This window comes from Pelophylax lessonae (assembly GCF_965119305.1).
Source record: "Pelophylax lessonae genome assembly, chromosome: 9".
Taxonomy (NCBI): Eukaryota; Metazoa; Chordata; class Amphibia; order Anura; family Ranidae; genus Pelophylax; species Pelophylax lessonae.
The window spans coordinates 105,781,162-105,799,350 of NC_138776.1; the positions used below are offsets into that span (position 1 = coordinate 105,781,162).

An 18,189-nucleotide genomic window follows, 5' to 3' on the forward strand; every position below is an offset into this window, starting at 1 on the left:
TGAGTGCTGCCGGGACTGGGGAGCTACAGTTCATTGATGGAACCACGAATGCCAACATGTACTGTGACATACTGAGCATGATCCCCCCCCCCCTTTTCGGAGACTGAGCTGCAGGGCAGTATTCCAACATGATAACGACCCCAAACATCTCCAAGATGACCACTGCCTTGCTAAAGAAGCTAAAGGGTAAAAGGTGATGGACTGGCCAAGCATGTCTCCAGACCTAATTCCTATTGAGCATCTGTGGGGCATCCTCAAACGGAAGGTGGATGAGCACAAGATCTCCAACATCCACCAGTTCCTTGATGTTGTCATGGAGGAGTGGAAGAGGACACCAGTGGCAACCTATGAAGCTCTGGTGAACTCCATGCCGAGGAGGGTTAAGGCAGTGATGGAAAATAATGGTGGCCACACAAAATATTGACACTTTAGGCCCAATTTGGACATTGTCACTTAGGTGTTTACTCACTTTTGTTGCCAGGGGTTTAGACATAATTGGCTGTGTGTTGAGTTATTTTGAGGGGACAGTAAATTTAACCTGTTATACAAGCTGTACACTCACTACTTTACATTGTAGCAAAGTGTCATTTCTTCAGTATTGTCACATGAAAAGATATAATAAAATATTTACAAAATTGTGATGGGTGTACTCACTTTTGTGAGATAGTGTGTGTGTGTGTGTATGTATATGTATGTATGTATGTATATATATATATATATATATATATATATATATATATATATATATATATATATAGAGGGGTATGCTTTATCCATGCTTCAGGTCTGAGATTTACAACCGCTTTAACTTGTAAGGCAAGAAAGCAGCCTGCCTGTCAAAATGAAGACTCTAAATGTGCAAAGTGCAGGTCACATGGCACCACAAAGGTGGCTAGATGGAGGCATGTGCATTGTTGCCTTACAAAATATTGGGCAAGTAAAACCATTCCGGAAGGAGATGCAACAATATACCTAGCTGTCTGGCTGAAGCAGCTCTCAGCCTGTAATATGAAAAATGTTGCATATCTATGTTCGAGGAAAAGAAAAAAAAAAAAAAAAAAGACAATCCAACCACTGCAGCTCTGGCATGGAAGGTAACCAGGTTAATAAATACAACCCAAACAACTTCGTTTTCATACAGAACACTAAAGAGGAGTAAATGTCTGGAAACAGAGTGTGCACTACAATTCACAAATCTACTCAGAGGAATTAGGAGAATACAAATATTGCTCTGTGGGGAAGGCTGCTAAATCAGACTGCGGCTTTCTGGCTCGGCGACTGAGACGGATCTGCAGGTGTCCCAGCATCTTCATTAATTCTTCATAGAACTGTTTGTGCTTGGTGCGTCCCATGCTGATGTTTGACACCTCAGCAGCTGTTATACCGTATAAAATTGATGCCACTGCCCTTTCTTTTTATGCAGTTTCACAGTCTTAAAGTTGGTGCGTATGGTTGCCATGGTGATAAAACACTGCAAGTGTTGGTATTAGGGCAAATAATTAATCTTCATGTCAACTGGCTGATTATGTGAGAATGCAATATAAATCCATAGTAGGAACTAAAAGACTAAAACATTTTAGTTTTAACTACTCACAAGCTTTGCATTTCAGGTTTATCAGTTGAAAATTGTTTTTTTTTTTTTTTTTTTGGGCAAGAACCCCTATAAAAGTGTTTAATGGTTTGTCATAACCCTCTAACTGTCACTTTGCTGAAGCTGAAAAATCACCAGCCTCAGTGGCCAGATCAATAGGTGAAAATACAGGAAAAGAAAAATCCTAGGAAAAAGGAAATGAATGCATCCATTCACGTGGACACGTCAGGATTTGTAAGCTGCATTAACATTTTTGTTTTGTTTTTGGGTTTAACCACGTTTGGACCGGAAGGTTTTCCCCCTTAATGACCAGGCCATTTTTGTGATTCGGCACTGCGTTCTTTTTAACTGACAACTGCACGACTTTGCGACGCTGTAGCCAAAGACAACTGATGTCCTTTTTTTCTCCACAAATAGAGCTTTCTTTTGGTGGTATTTGATCACCCCTGCAATTTTTATTTTTTGCGCCATAAACCAAAAAAAAAAAAGCGATAAGTCTTAAAAAGAAACAATATTTTTTACTTTCTGCTATAAAAACATTCCCAAAAAAAAAAAAATCAAAATAATTTCATCATTTTAGGCCAATATGTATTCTGCTACATATTTTTGTTAAAAAAATCCTAATTAGAGTATATTGATTGGTTTGTGCAAAAGTTATCGCATCTACAAACTAGGGAAAGATTTATGTCATTTTTATTTTATTTTTTTTTAGTAATGGCGGCGAACTTTTGGGGGGGGGGGGGGGTGTGACCTTACTACAGTAATCAGTGCTAAACATATGCACTGTTACTGTACTGATGACACTGGCAGGGATAGGGTTAACAGGCTAAATGTGTTAAAAGTGTGGGACAGAGCTGACCTGCCGCAGTATATGAACTGCTGGTGGTCGGCAAGTGGTTAATACAACTTTAAAGAAACAAACCTTTAAAATGTACCCGTACTCTAAATAAAGTTACATTGAAAATATGAATTAAATGCTGGCACTGAGAAGTAGTATTAGTGCCATCTTCAGAATTCTCAAGAAGACCCAGTAATTAGTAGATGTTCGATTATACATTTTTTAAGCGCTTCTCATTCAATAGGTGCTTGACCTCGCCCTCACCCACTATGCCTTTGCGACTGGTCAGGGAGGCCATTTATGTTACAAGAAGCAAGGTGGAGGCAGATGGGGACCACTTAGAAACTTTATAGAATGAAGTCAGTATTTTTTATAAGTTAAGCCCACATTCCAGGCTCTGGGTAACTGTGCATGTGCTCAGTATGTATGTTTTTTATTTATCTTGAAGGACAGATTTTCCTTGATAAAAACCTACTAAGTGTGTTTAGATTTCCCTCTTCCTAGGTTGGCGTAACCGCAAGAAATAAAACTTCAGATTAGTATAAACATTAAAGGAGAAATTGCATGTTACATACATATGCTTTCTCATTCTTTAACAGAGCTTCCCTTTAAATGGGATATGTCTGATGGGTTTACAAAGAAAGCGCTGTCCACACATTGTAGAGTAAAAAAAAAACTGCTGCATAATCCGTACAATACAGGAAAGGATCATGTAATACTAAATAGAGCTAAAAAAAACTCAAAAACTGTAGAAAACATTTATCACACACAAAGAATACCTGATATAGAGAATGACCTGCAAAATTCTACATTACTATGCATTAGATCACTGGTCTCCAAACAGTGGCCAGCAGGGCCAGATGCAGCCCTCAGCTAGCCTTTATCTAGTCCTTGAGGCATTATTCCCCCCCAATGACACCAGTGATGGGGCATAACTTCTTCCTCTAATACTAATGATGGGGCACTATTCCTACCATTGACAACAATGACGTGGCACTGTTCCTCCCACAGACTCCAATGATAGTGCACCATTCCTTCCACCAACACAAATAATGGGGCACTAGTCTATTACTCGCACTGACAATGATGGGGCACCAATTCTCCCACTGACACCAGTGACGGGGCACTATTTCTCCCAATGACACCAACAATGGGGCACTATTTCTCCCATTGACACCAACGATGGGGCACTATTTCTCCCATTGACACCAACGATGGGGCACTATTTCTCCCATTGACACCAACGATGGGGCACTATTTCTATCACTATTTTCTAATGAAAACTGGCCTTTATTTTGGACACCCCTGCTCTAGTTGTACAGTATATCAACTGTCGAAAATGAAGTCTGGTCAAAGAAGCGCTGGACCAAAACTGGATTTTTGGCTTAACGAAAAATCCTATTCTCTGATGTTCATTGACAGACACAGCTCCAGATCTTCTTGACCAATGGGTTTATGCTGCTCTCTATAGGAGTAGGACACAAGGCGTAAAAAAAATTTGACCACGCCTATAGGGCAGTCCCAGGCGGTATACTCCCCACTTCCTGCTATAGGACTTCAGTTTTGAAACAAGCAGCGTCAATGAACATCAGAGAAAGGATTTTACCGTAAGACAAAAAATCCAGTTTTCTCTTTCATTCATTGACGGACACAGCTCCATATCTTCTTGACCGATGGGATGTCCCAAAGCAGTAGCAATGTGAGGGGTGGGAATAACACAGCAAGAAAAAAAACAAACTTCCCAAAGGCTACAACTGGAGCTCACCTGACAAATATAACAAATACACCCTCAAAGAGGACTAAACCTCTCCAACAGTGGCCTGCAAAACCTTACGACCAAAAGAAGCATCCGCAGATGCCAACACATCCACCTTATAAAATTTTGTTACCATGTGCACAGACGACCATGTGGCCGCCTTGCATACCTGCATCACTGATGCCTGATGACGGAAGGTCCAGGAGTCATTAAGCGCCCTCATAGAATGAGCCCTAACAGGGAAAGGAGGATCCTGACCCTTAATGGAATAGGCCTGGGTCTATCCGTAAGGACAAACAGAGAATCAGATTACCGTAACTGCTCAGTCGCCGCCAGGTACACCCTAATTGCCCAAACCACAGCCAAAGTATGTAAGGCAATCTCTTTAGGATGCTTAGGCTTAGGCTTAGGACACAGAGAAGGCAACACAATGTCTTCATTTAAATGGAAACCAGAGACGACTTTAGGAAGGAACGAATGACAGGTACGCACCACCCCCTTGTCTCTGTAAACCACCAGGTAAGGTGAACAACAGGACAATGCAGCCAGCTCCGACACCCTGCACTTAGAAGTAATACCACCAACAACCTTCTGTGTCAAAGTGAGCAGAGGAATCTCACAAGTATTTTCTAAGGGCGGTTTCTGAAGAACTAACAGCACCAAATTGAGGTCCCATGGAGGCAATGGAGACCTCACAGGGGGAGCCAGGTGGCTGACCCCCTGAACAAAGGTTTGAACCAAGGAATTTGTGGCTAACAGACGTTGAAAGAAAATCGCCAGGGCCGATATCTGGCCTTTGATGGTACCCAAGGCCAAGCGCTGATCTACATCTTTGTGGGGACACTCCAGGACATGAGAAACTGAGAAGGAACGGGGGGAAACCGCCCCAGAGACTCACACCAAGTAACGTACGTCCTCCAGACTCCATGATAAATCTTCCTAGAAGTAGATTTTCTAGCGTTTAACAACGTAGGAGTCACCGATTCAGACACCACTGTCATACCAGACAAGGCAGACTGGGACCCTGCAGGTCCCGCAGGCTCAGAGAGGGGGTCAGGTGGTGACTTATGCTCCAGGGACTCCATTGGCTAATCAGGAACCGCCAGCAAAATGTGTAAAATTGCTTTGAAAGAAATACCCTCCCACCGCTGCACCAGCAGTACTACAAGTCCCAGTGCACCAAAAATCGCAGCAAGATAGAGCCAAATAACCCCTGCAGGGACACCCCCTTCACAGATGCGGAGGCAGAGTGTCAGGCTGCATGCCGTGCAGTGATCAGAGAGGAAGTTCATAGAACTGCCACTATAGGCCCATCGCCAATTCACCTCCCCATAGACTCCAAAAACATGGCAGCCGATTGATAGTAATGGGAAACTACAAGAAAATGGCCGCCGAACTACACAAACATAGCCACTAATAGATACAGCAGCCATCCACAACAAAATGGCGGCTGCACGCAGCATCCATGTGGCTCCTGGGACCAGGACAGCAAGGGGGGCCCCCGCTAGGGACCCCCACCAGAACCACCCCCCCAAAAAAATGCGTTTGTGCCACCGGCGGCGCGCACCCCCCTGGCCCCCAGTACCCGCTCAACACCCTCACAATAAAAAAATAAATAAATCAGGCATGGCTGCCCCGGGGTGGGGGGGGGGGCAAGGTATGGGTGAATGGGAGGTTGGTGAATGGCAGAGGGACCCCAATATTGGAAGGAAGGGCACTCGGGGGTCTGACCAACCCAGGAAGGGGCCCACGTCCACCCCGAGGGGCCACCAGAGGTGCAGGGGGACACTACTTACCACACCATGGGTCAAGGCGGGCACCACTCCAAACAGACCACCCACCATCTTGGCATGGGGGTGCTGCGGGCCAGAGGTACGCTGCGACTCCGCTTATGTCTAGGATTGTGACCAGGGCTAGGAGTCTTCACGAGACTTTTAACTCACCGGCCAGCCCCCATCCAGTGGGGCTATATCGTGGCCAACCCAGCGCAGAGCTAAGGTCGGGTTGCGCTTGCTGGCCAAACTGGGAAGATCGTAAGGATCTAGGATATCCAGTCCATCACCCAGTCTGGCAGTTGATTGTAGTTCTCACAAGAACAGAATTGGCCGACGTTCTCACAGGAACAGAAAAAAAAAAAAAGTTTGCTTAAAAAAGGAAAAAATGCTAGGACCAGAGATCCCAGCAAGGAACTAGGTCCTGACTGGGCAGAAAAAAACTGAAGTTCTATACCAGGAAATTGGAGTATACCCCACTAGGACTGCCCTATAGGCGTGGTCAGTTTTTTTTTTTGCCTAGTGTCCTACTTCTATGGAGAGCAGCATAAACCCATCGGTCAAGAAGATATGGAGCCGTGTCCATCAATGAACGAAAGAAATTAGAATGTTAGAAATCCTGCCGTCTACAAGAGCACTTTTTGGGACCAGGGAACATGTGCTCTCCGTGACAAAAATGAAGCACCAGCTGAAAGCCATTCAGAAGCAATGACTACTGGGATAAGGCAACCAGATACAATAAACAAGATGTGTGCATAGGGTCTGAACATATCGTGAACCATTGCTGTGCAACAGAAATGCGTTTGCCTCATTTTACCAAACCTTGACACTTGCCTGCTTCCTCACTTGTTGCTCCTGCACTTCCACAGCTCTGCCTGCCTACCCGGAGTGTAATGCAGCCATTCTCATGAAGGCAAAACAGGACATCCCTCTGAAAGCATGGGGTCACCTAAAGAAGAAGGAATACCAGCTGTTATGGAGAATCATAGAATTACAGAACAGCCCTGAAGCTTTTAATATATGCCTTGACTATGCTGATGAACAAAGTACTAACAAAAAAATGATATAAAAATTATTCAAAACACTTCTAATAGTATCAGTTTGTATGAATTACTCAAAGCACATGCTCCCCCAAGATTTCCAAAGCTATCCTTTCAAATATTCATTATTAATTAGTTAAGATTTTTCTTGAATGTGGCCGATGTACCTTACAATGGGCTTTAACATGTTTTATTGTATTTTGTAGGAATTATACAGCCAGAAGACTATTAAGTGCATCTCTAGGCAAACCTTGTTTTAGTTTTGTATAGAGTGAGGAAAGGTTAGGCTCCGTCAATATATATTTTTTGCTGTCTGATTGCTCATTGGGGAGCTTTATCTCTTTATTTGTACTGTTGACCAAAAATAAAAAAAAAAAAATAACCTGGCCAAGGCTTCATCTCTTTCATACTCTATCCAAACAAGAAGACACAAAAAAGTTTCGGCTTTAAAGGCTAACTTCAACTTTTGCAGCATGTTACACCCATATTTAGTACGTAACATGGTGTAACAGAGATCTGTGACTGAATGAGCTACATGTCTTATCTTCCACAACAGCAGTTGGGCTTGTACATCTCATTGGAGCACAAGTGATAACATGGGCCTCCCCTACATACCTATAATCAGGAATCACAGTAAGCTGTGCTGTGGGTAAACTCTATTCCTAAACTATTGTCAATTTGGGTATATTGTTGCTCAGTGAAAAAAAGTAAACAGGGTGCTTACTTGGGAAGTGTAAAAGCTGGGGCTCCCACCTACACTGGAAAAGGTCTAAGGGTATGATTTTTGAATAATAGTGGAACAGTTTTAAACTAGTATATGGCAGGTGATGGCATGAGAAAATGAGGTCTTTAAAAAAATAAGGAAGAGCCGAAATGCTCCTCACCTACTTAGAACACAGAGAAAAAAAATCACTAAGCAAAAGAGCTGCGAGTAAACAATACAAGACCCCTAGACATCCTATTACCAAAACATGACTAGAAACCTACACCTCCAAGGATTTTAGGGGGATTCACTATGGTACTTTTGGATGCACAGATGTCCTACTCTCTGTAATTTTTTTAATACTAACCTTCCCTTGAGTAAAACTGACCCCTTGTTTGTTCACTTACCTCTCCTGCACCAGTATTTGCCAAGTCCGAATGAGCTTTTTTCTACCAAACATACCAGCACCACAACTTTCAGCTTCCAAAATATCACCAGGTATTACAGAAGCTCATTAAAATTACACATACTCGACATTGTGTTATAAAGGAATATAATTTGAGTACCTGCAGGAAAGGAACGCCTGTCCTCTCTATAGCAACAACTCCAACAGTCTGATTCACCTCCAGATCCAAGATGAGGATTTCTCTTGGATAAAGCAGCAGCATGTGGTTACGTCTGGATGGTAAGTAGGACAGCTGCAAGCACTCATTCAGTGTCACAGTCTCAGCACTGCAAAAAGAGCAAGCAAAATTCAAGATGAATGAAAGAAAACCCATACCAAACTGCAAAGTACACATTTCAGGAACAATGCACAAATTGCATACATTTTAGAGAAAACCAACAAAACACAGATTGGGGTTGATTTACTAAAACTGGGGAGTGCAAAATCTGGTGTGGTTGTGCATGGTAGCCAATCAGCTTCTAACTTCCGCTTGTTCAATTGACAAAAAAAAAAAAAAAAAACCTGAAAGCCGATTGATTTCGATGCAAAGCTGCACCAAATTTTGCACACTCCAAATTGCACGAAGAGAAAAACCAATAAAAGCCAGCAGCATATAGAATACCAATTTCGGTCTCCTTATGCCTCGTAAACACGCAGCGATTATCGGCTGACCGATCGTCCGACTTTTGTCAAGAGTGGCGTTTTGTTGGTTGGAATGTGCCTAGACTGCACACGAATTTTCTCGGCCAACAAAAATCTACTTCAGAAGTGATGTCATGTGCTGGTTTACTTTCCGTGTGTTTTTTCTTCTCTGAGCATGCCCAGTCTTGCTCATCAGATTTTTGTCTGCCGAAATCTGTACTGACTGACGGAAAATCGTCCGTTGTGTTGACGGCCAACAAAAATTTTATAGCCTGCACACCAGATTTTTTTCGGCTGAAAAGTCGGAGTCGGTTGTCAGAAGCATCATACTAACAAGCCGAAAATCGGCCGATCGGACGTTGGCCGAAAATTCCCGGCCAATAATCGATGCGTGTGTACGAGGCATTAGTCCATAAAGCTTTTCCCTATGCATTTCCTCATATTAACCTCACCAGGGGCATAGGGCAGTGCTTCACAGACTCCTTAGGAAGAGTGTGGTGTTTTATGTGCTGCCGACTTTTATTGGTTTTTTTCCTCATGAGCTTAAACCCTTGGGGGCCTCAGGTGGTGGCCTTCAGGAATATTCTGTATTTGAAGTTGCACAATTTTCCTGGCTACTTTATTATGACATGGTTGTTTGTTTATGCACTGGTATCATAATTAGGGACTTTATGAATTGTGATTTTCATGTGTTGCATTGATTACGGATTTATTTACATTGTTTCTTTTACACATATCAGTGTTATCTCGACTGTTGAGTTATACTTACCTTGGCTTCTCATTTGTGATGAGTATCTTCACTTTATTAAGTGCTTTCTTGGCACCAGTGGTTGTCACTGGCTTTGCGTGAGCAGGACTGGAGTGAGGGCTGGATATATAAACTTTCCTTCCACTGCTGGCTGGGGGCTTAGACGGAGAGAAGTCTGAGACAAACACGATGCCCTCGCTAGTCAGTACTGGATAAAAAAAAAAAAACAAACACAAAATGATCCTTAAAATCTGCAAATTCCACAGATGACTAACAACATTTTGAAGTTTCATTGCAACCACAGAACACCATAGTTAAAGGGCTGCCAATGATTATCATGAATGGCTGTGTGCCAACACTTCTACAATATTACAGGTCCTTATATGGCGCAGTAAATTTACAAATACACTATATTGTCAAAAGTATTTAGACACCTGCCTTTACACGTACATGAACTTTAATGGCAACGCAGTCTTCGTCCATAAGGTTCAATATTGAGATGGCCCACCCTTTGCAGCTATAACAGCTTCAACTCTTCTGGGAAGGCTGTCAACAAGGTTTAGGAGTGCGTTTATGAGAATGTTTGACTGTTCTTCCACAAGTGCATTTGTGAGGTCAGGCACTGATGTGTGACAAGAAGGCCGGTTTTGCAGTCTCTGCTCTAATTTATCCCAAAGGTGTTTGATCGGGTTGAGGTCAGAACTTTGTGCAGGCCAGTCAAGTTCTTCCACCCCAAACTCGCTCATTCATGTCTTTATGGACCTTGCTTTGTGCACTGGTGCGCAGTCATTTTTGAACAGGAAGGGCCAACCTCAAACTGTTCCCACAAAGTTGGGAGCATGAAATTGTTCAAAATGTCTTGGTATGCTGACGCCTTAAGAGTTCCCTTCACAGGAACTAAGGGGCCAAGCCCAACCCCTGAAAAAATTGGATTTTTGACTTACCGTAAAATACATTTCTCTGGGTTCATCGACGGACACAGCTACTTAGAATTATTGACCATTAGGTTATACTGCCCCCTACAGGAGTAGGACACTAGACAGAAAAAACTTGACTACACCTATGGACAGTCCCAGGGAGTATACTTTCCCTCTCTGCTTGTTTTGTTACAAGCAGTGTCAGAAGTATTACAACTCCATAGAGGGGCGGGTGCCGTGTCCGTCAATTACCACAGAGAAATGGATTTTACGGTAAGTCAAAAATCCCATTTTCTCTTTCATTCATTGACGAACACAGCTCCTTGGGATTCTTGACCACTGCGACATTCCAAAGCAGTGTCAAACATGAGGGGTGGGAACAGCAAAAAATTCCCAAGGCTAAACCTTCGTCAACCAGGTAACAGGAGCTCAACAAAACACAACTGGAGCCCACCTGAACAATACACCCTCAAAGAGGGAACAGACCCTCTAAACAGCAGCCTGCAAAACCTTGCATTTGCAGATGGCATCACATCCACTTTATAGAATTTTGTAAAAGCATGCACCGACTACCAAGTGGCCACCTTGCAAACCTGCGTCACAGACGCCTGATGACGGAAGGTCCAAGAAGCACTAAGCGGCCAAGTAGAGTGCGCCTTTACAGGGAAAGGAGGAACCTGACCCTTAATCGAATAGGCCTGAGTCACTGTCTGTTTGAACTATCTTGAAATGGGCGGTTCTTTTCTTGGCCCATCCGTGAGCACAAATATTGAGTCTGATTTCCGAAAAGACTCCGTAGCTGCTAGCACCTCGCTCGCGCCACATCCAGGGCATGCAATATATTTTCCTTAGGATGCTTTGGCCTGGGACACAGGGAAGGCAACACAATGTCTTCATTAAAATGGAAATTAGAGACTACTTTAGGAAGGAACGACGGACAGGGTCAGATAACCACCTTATCTTTGAGGACCACCAAGTAAGGGGTGTGGCAAGATAACGCCGCCAATTCAGGCGCCCTGAAAGCAGAGGTGATCGCCACCAAAAAGGACACCTTCTGGGACAGAGTAAGCATGGTAATCTCACAAATGTTTTCAAAAGGAGGCTTCTGGAGGACTGAAAGCACCAAGTTCAGATCCCAAGGTGGTAGAGTAGACCGCATCGGTGGAGTCAAATGACGAACCCCTTGAATAGAGCCAAGTACCAGGAAGTGCATGGCCAGAGGTCGTTGAAAGAAGACCATAAGGCCAACACCTGGCCCTCAATGGTACTCAAGGCCAATTCCTGCTCAACTCCCCGTTGGAGGAAGGTCAAGACCCGAGCCCTGAGAAACAGCGAGGGTGAATACCAAGCGACTCACGCCACAAAATGTACGCTTTCAACGCCTTTCCTAGGAGGTAGACTTCCTAGCTTTCAGCAGCCGGAATCACCAACCCAGGCAGACCTCTGTCGTTCAACACTTGGCTTTCAATAGCCAAGCCATCAAAGCCGACGACTGTAAAGCAGCATGGAAGATTGGCCCTTGAGACAACAGATTCTCCCAGAGAGCAAGTCTCCAAGGGATGTCCACGACCAGCCATACCAGGTCAGTGTGTCAAGACCGGCAAGGCCAGTCCGGAGGCCACTAGAATGACTGAAATCCCTTCTGTCTCGACCCTGCGCAAAGGCCTCGGCAGAAGCTTGAGAGAAAAAAAAAAAAAAAGTGTAGATCAGACTATACTGGCCCTACAGGGCAACCAGCGTGTCCACTGCATCCGCCAGAGGATCCCGTGACCACACCACAAACCTATGAACCTTTCTGTTGAGCCGGGGGGGCCAAAAGATCCAGCTCGGGCATGCCCCACCGGAGACATATCTGATGAAACACGTCTGGGTGAAGGGACCATTCCCCTAGGTCTAAAGCCTGCACGGCAGTGAGGGCCGCAATGAAGCGTTCTGCCCGTACAATCCTGGCTACCTCCAGAGCTGCCAACACACTTCTTGTTTTACCCTGGTGATTGACAAAAGCCACTGCCATGGCGTTGTCTGACTAAATCCGCACTTGACACCCCTGAAGATGATCTATCCAGTGATTCAGGCACAGCCTGATCGCTTGGAGTTCCAGGACATTTAATCGGTAGTCTGGACTCTTCCAGTGTCCAAACACCTTGAGTGGAGCTCGGACCCAGGACACCTCCCTACCCGGACAGACTGGCATCCGTGGTGACCACTGTCCAATACAAGGTGAGAAAGGATATTGCAATTCCCCCGCTGACGCAGCAACACCAGAACTGGAGCCAACACTTTTGTGAAGACCTGAGGGGCGGAGGCAAGACCAAAGGGTAACGCCACAATATTATAATGCTTCCCTCCTACAGAAAAGCGGAGGAAGCGCAGGTGACGGGCACAGATTGGAATGTGCAAGTAAGCATCCTTGATGTTGATAGAGGCTAGAAAATCCCCCTGATGTAGGGATGCCACCACCATGTGAATGGACTCCATCCTGAACTTCTGTACCCGCACAAAGCAGTTCAGGGCCTTTATTCAGAATTGGACGTACCTTGCCCTCTCTGTCTTTGGGACCACAAACCGGTTTGGATAAAAACCCTGAAACCATTCAGAGGCCAAACAATCACACCCTGAAGCAACAGGTCTTGTACCGCCCCAAAGAGCTTGCAATTGGTCCGGGGACAGAAGCGCATTGGAAGGGAAGAACCTTTGCGGGAGAGTAAGAACGAAACTAGATCTTGTAGCCGGACCGTATCACTTTGTGGACCCATTTGTCTTGCACCAAGAAGGTCAACGGGCCCCCGAAACCAGCAAAGATGTCTCCCCACCCCAGGCACGGGTGAGGGCGCACCTTCATACTGAGGCCTTGTCCGTGGGATTCGAGAATCCCTCACTCGGCTTTCCAGACCAAGATCGCTTGAAACCTCCCGAGGAGGACTTGAAAGGTTTTGAACCCTTGTCAATAGACCCTGAGGGATTAAAAAAAAAAAAAAAAAAAACACTTATGAGCTAAGAAGGACAGGCCACGTCTACGATAAGGTTCCTTACCCTTCCCAGCCTACGGAAGAAAAAAAGTACACTCTCCCCCCCCCCCCCCCCCGTAAGACTCTTAATGATGTCATACAGGGAAGCCCCAAACAGGCGATCTCCCTGTTAAAGATCAGTTAAAGCTTTTTAGAGATCTGGTCTGCAGATCAACCCTTAAGACACAATACGCGCCTAAGTGCCACTGCCGAAACAGACAGCCTAGAAATCAGGGGAGCCGCATCCAAAAGAGACAGATAAACTGTAGCCCCTGGACCAACTAGTCCGCCAGTTCAGCAAAGGCAGGGGAGAACTGCTCACCCTCTAGGTCACGGCACAAAAGTTTAGCCCACTCAGTCAGCGTTTGACACCAGGGCAATGGTGAGGACCGGCCTAAGCGATGAACTCCAAAGTGAACAGATTGCGGGCCACAGACTTTGCTTTTCTGTCAGCCAGCGATTCCTCAACCAGGATCATGGTCGCCCTTTTCAACCTGGAAACCGAAGGGGTCCACCACCTGTGCAACAGTCCACTTTTTAAGGAGGGACTCCTCAAAGGGGTACTGCATCGCAAAAGGGTTTAGGAATAATGGGACGTTTGGGACACTCTCACTCTTTTGTGACATATCAAAATAGGAGGGAAAAAGAAAACCCTTTGCCGCTCTAGATGACTTGTGAGTGCCAAAGGGGACCGGAGCCTCTGCCACAGCATCAGCTGCATCCTCCATTTTTAAAGTATCATGCACAGACACAATCAATGAGTCTACCAGTGCCTTTTCGTGCACAGCCACAGGTGTGAAGGAATCATCCATCCTATCAGAAAAGTCAGAGCACATGGCCCGCAAGGTGGGCCACATCCCTAGTGGCCGAATCAGATCGACCCCACCAGACAGACACAGGCAGCACCAGGATAAACTTTGCTCCACGTGCGGCATCCAGAGAAAAAGGAAAGACCTAGGAGTCAGCACCAGGGGACAAGGAAGGGCTCCCACAGCTGAATCACCGCCCAGCGGCTCCTCTGTAATGGCAGCTGCTTACTAGTATGCCGGACCAATGAAAAATGGCCGCAAGACAGACAACACAAACATGGCCATAGACAATAAAGGCTACAGCAAAATAGTTGCCCCCATGAGACTCCCAGGGTAGGAGGAGAGATCGCTGGGGCTCAAGAACAAAACCAGAGGGAAGGGGGGAACCGGGCAGAAAGCCCCCACCAGGTACAGTCCCCCCACACCAACCAATAGCCCAGTCCTCGGCGGCATACCCCCCCATCCCCACCACCATTAGAGCACTATGCCCCAGCCCCAGAAACAGCCCAAACCACCACACTACCCCAGATGGGGGGCCAGACTAGAATACAGAGGGGGCTGAACGGGAACATGGGGTCTGACTGTCCCAGGGAGGTGCCTTCGTCCACCCCAAAATCCTCCAGGTGGAGAGAGGGGGGGGGGGGGGGACAGCTACTCACTATACCAGGAACCAGATGGGCACAACTCCAGACAATACCTCCTCGCGATCGAAATGAGTGGGCTGTCTGCCAGGAGGAACGCTGCGACGCAGGCCGAGACCCGGCCGTATGCGACCTCGCGAGGCGTTTAACACCTAGCGCAGAGCTGTGATCTGCACACGCTCGCTGGCCAGACTGGAGTGACCACTGGATCTAGATTATCCAGCCTGTTGCCCAGTCTGGCAGTTAATTGTAGATCTCACAGGAAAAAAAAAAAACAGGAGAAAAAAAAAAAAGGAAAAATTGCTAGGACCAGGAGATCCCAGCAAGGAACTAGGTCCTTGCTCCTGACTAGGCAGAAAAAAGTACCTATAGCAGAGAGAGGGGGGAGCATACCTCCTGGGACTGCCCATAGGCATAGTCAAGTTATTTTTCTGCCTTGTGTCCTACTCCTCTAGGGGGCAGTATAACCCAATGGTCAAGAATCCTAAGGAGCGGTGTCTGTCAAGAGAAACAACCCCACACCATAATCCCCCCTCCACCAACGATTTGGACCAGTGCACAAAACAAGGTTCATAAAGACATGGATGAGCAAGTTTGGGGTGGAGGAACCTGACTGGCCTGCACAGAGTCCTGACCTCAACCTGAGAACACCTTTGTCATGGTTGGGATTCGAACCGGAGACCCATTATATTTTTATTATTAGTTAAATTCAGTATTCAGCCACTTGCACAAACCCTGCCCTTCAATTCACAGCATTGTGGAAGGACGTCAGCAGCTTTATCCTGCATGAAGACTGCCAATTCTTTACCCCTTTATTCAGCCTATAAGCATCCTCAGAATGAACAGCTTCCCAAATCAAGAGATCACAAACTTGTCATAATCAGGCAGGGGAATTGGCAAGGTGGCATTATGTCTCATCACAAAAGTGGCAAACCATGCAACCTCCTTAAGGCTGCATTCACACTACCGCGACTTGTCAGGTGACTTGTCAGCCTGACAAGTCGCGGTCCCTTCACAGGTCACCCCGGAAGTAGTGCAGAAGTCGTGTCACGGTAGTGTGAATGGAGCTTAAAAGTCGGTAATACTTAGTTTTTTTAGTTTTACATTTTGTTTCAAAAAAGGACCATGTTTATAAAACAGAAGATCAAGTGGTAGTTCAGCTATAAGACCTAGCATCGATGCTTACTGTCAATACTTACAAGCAAGCTGAGAAGGTTGGAAAGGATTGAAGGAGAAAGAAAGGATATTTTCTGCATAGCTCTTTTTCCAGAGTTTTGTTCCAGTGTCTGCATTCCACAGTACAATTAGATTAGGAGGATGCACTGCCAGCAAAAGATCACGAGAGGCATCCTGGCTCCACAGCCATTGCATGTCTGCAGGATAAACAAGAAACATCACTATATTAGTAAAAGGTGAGATGAGGAAAAGACGGAATTTTTGTAAAATCTTACCTGTAAAATTCCTTTCTCTGAGTCCTCCGACAGTCGCCGCCTCTTCATATTCGTCACAATGGGGTATTAGACTTTGCTCCGAAGGAGTAGCTAGGCAACAGAATATGTTAACATTAAAGCTTTTAACATATCCCACCCTCAAGGGGTGGTCCCCTCAGTCAATACCCTCCTACTTCCTGCAACCATATCTCAGTTTCAGTGGAATAGCAGTAGAGTATATAACAAAAACCCCAAAAGAGGGACGGGGGCGGCGACTGTCGGAGGACTCAGAGAAAGGAATTTTACAGGTAAGATTTTACAAAAATTCCGTTTTCTCTTACGTCCTCCGACAGTCGCCGCCTCTTCATATTCTTCACAATGGGGACGTCCCAAAGCAGTGCAAACATGAGGGGTGGGAAACGCATCCGCGCCGTAAGGCAACGCAGTCTCCGCATCAAAGAAAGGAACCTTACCAAAGGAAGGAAACCAGCTGGGCAAAAGGAAAAAACTTGCTCAACAGGAGCAACAACCCAGGAAAAACAAATAACCAGGGGATAAAAGACATATCCCAACAGCCAGGGATCCCAACAGGTGATCCTAGGGAACAGCCGCACTAAGAACCTTGCGGCCAAAGGAAGCATCCGCCGATGCCTGAACATCTACCTTGTAGAATTTTGTGAAAGTGTGTACGGTCGACCAGGTCGCCGCCTTACACACCTGGGCTACAGAAGCTCCATGACGACAGGCCCAAGACGTACTCAGAGATCTAGTAGAGTGCGCCTTCACAGGCACAGGGGGAACCTTCCCCTGCAAAGCATAGGCCTGTTCAATGGTCTGCCTGATCCATTTGGCGATGGTAGAGGCCGACGCCGCCATGCCCTTCCGAGGACCCTCTGGAAGAACAAACAAGGAATCCGTCTTTCGAAAAGACTCCGTCGATTTAAGGTAAACCCTTATCGCCCGAACAACATCCAAAGAATGTAGTCTCACCTCTTTTGGATGTTTAGGCTTTGCGCACAGCGAAGGCAAGACAATATCCTCATTGAGATGGAATTCCGAAACTCGCTTCGGAAGAAAAGAAGGATTAGGTCGCAAGACCACCTTATCCAAGTGAATAACCAGATACGGAGACTTGCAGGACAAAGCTGCCAGCTCCGACACTCTGCGAGCCGAAGTGATCGCAACCAAAAAGGCAACCTTTTTGGACAACATAGACAACGAGATCTCCCTGATCTGTTCAAAAGCAGCACGTTGTAACACAGATAGAAAGAGATTCAAGTCGCAAGGGGGCAGAGGATCCCTCCTAGGAGGAACCAGATGCCGCACTCCCTGAACAAAAGTGCCAACCAAGGAGTTGGAAGCCACGGGACGTTGAAAAAGAATGGCCAGCGCAGACACCTGACCCTTTATCGTAGCCAGCGCCAAACGATGATCGACACCTGTTTGAAGGAAGGACAACACTCCGGAAACCGAGTACGTGGGGGGGAAAACCCCCTGGACTCACACCAGGCAAAATAGGCCTTCCAAGTACGGTAGTAAACCTTCCCCGAGGAAGACTTCCTCGCGTTGATCAAGGTATGAACGACCTCAGGGGAGAGACCCCTCTCCTTCAGGACCTCGGTCTCAACAGCCAGGCCGTCAAAGCCAGCGACTGTAAAGCAGGATGGAATATCGGCCCTTGAGACAGGAGATCGTCTCGAAGAGGCAGACGCCACGGGGCGTCGACAGCCAGATTTACGAGGTCTGCGTACCAGGACCGGCGTGACCAATCTGGCGCCACAAGAATCACCGTGCTGCGTTCCGAGTGTAACCTGCGAAGGAACCTGGACAGCAACTGAATCGGTGGAAA

The 18,189-nt window shown here is 46.0% G+C and overlaps 1 protein-coding gene across 1 annotated transcript in view; it reads right to left on the bottom strand.

Annotated features, from left to right (window-relative positions):
• Nucleotides 1–18,189, bottom strand: part of WDR11 (WD repeat domain 11) — a 190,947-nt gene that overhangs the window by 127,750 nt on the left and 45,008 nt on the right. The window contains exons 4-7 of the mRNA XM_082269198.1: nucleotides 16,110–16,283; nucleotides 9,557–9,743; nucleotides 8,267–8,432; nucleotides 6,792–6,906 (exon numbers count right to left, since the gene is read on the bottom strand). Of these exons, the coding sequence (XP_082125324.1) occupies nucleotides 6,792–6,906; nucleotides 8,267–8,432; nucleotides 9,557–9,743; nucleotides 16,110–16,283 (642 nt within the window). The remainder of the gene's footprint in view (nucleotides 1–6,791; nucleotides 6,907–8,266; nucleotides 8,433–9,556; nucleotides 9,744–16,109; nucleotides 16,284–18,189) is intronic.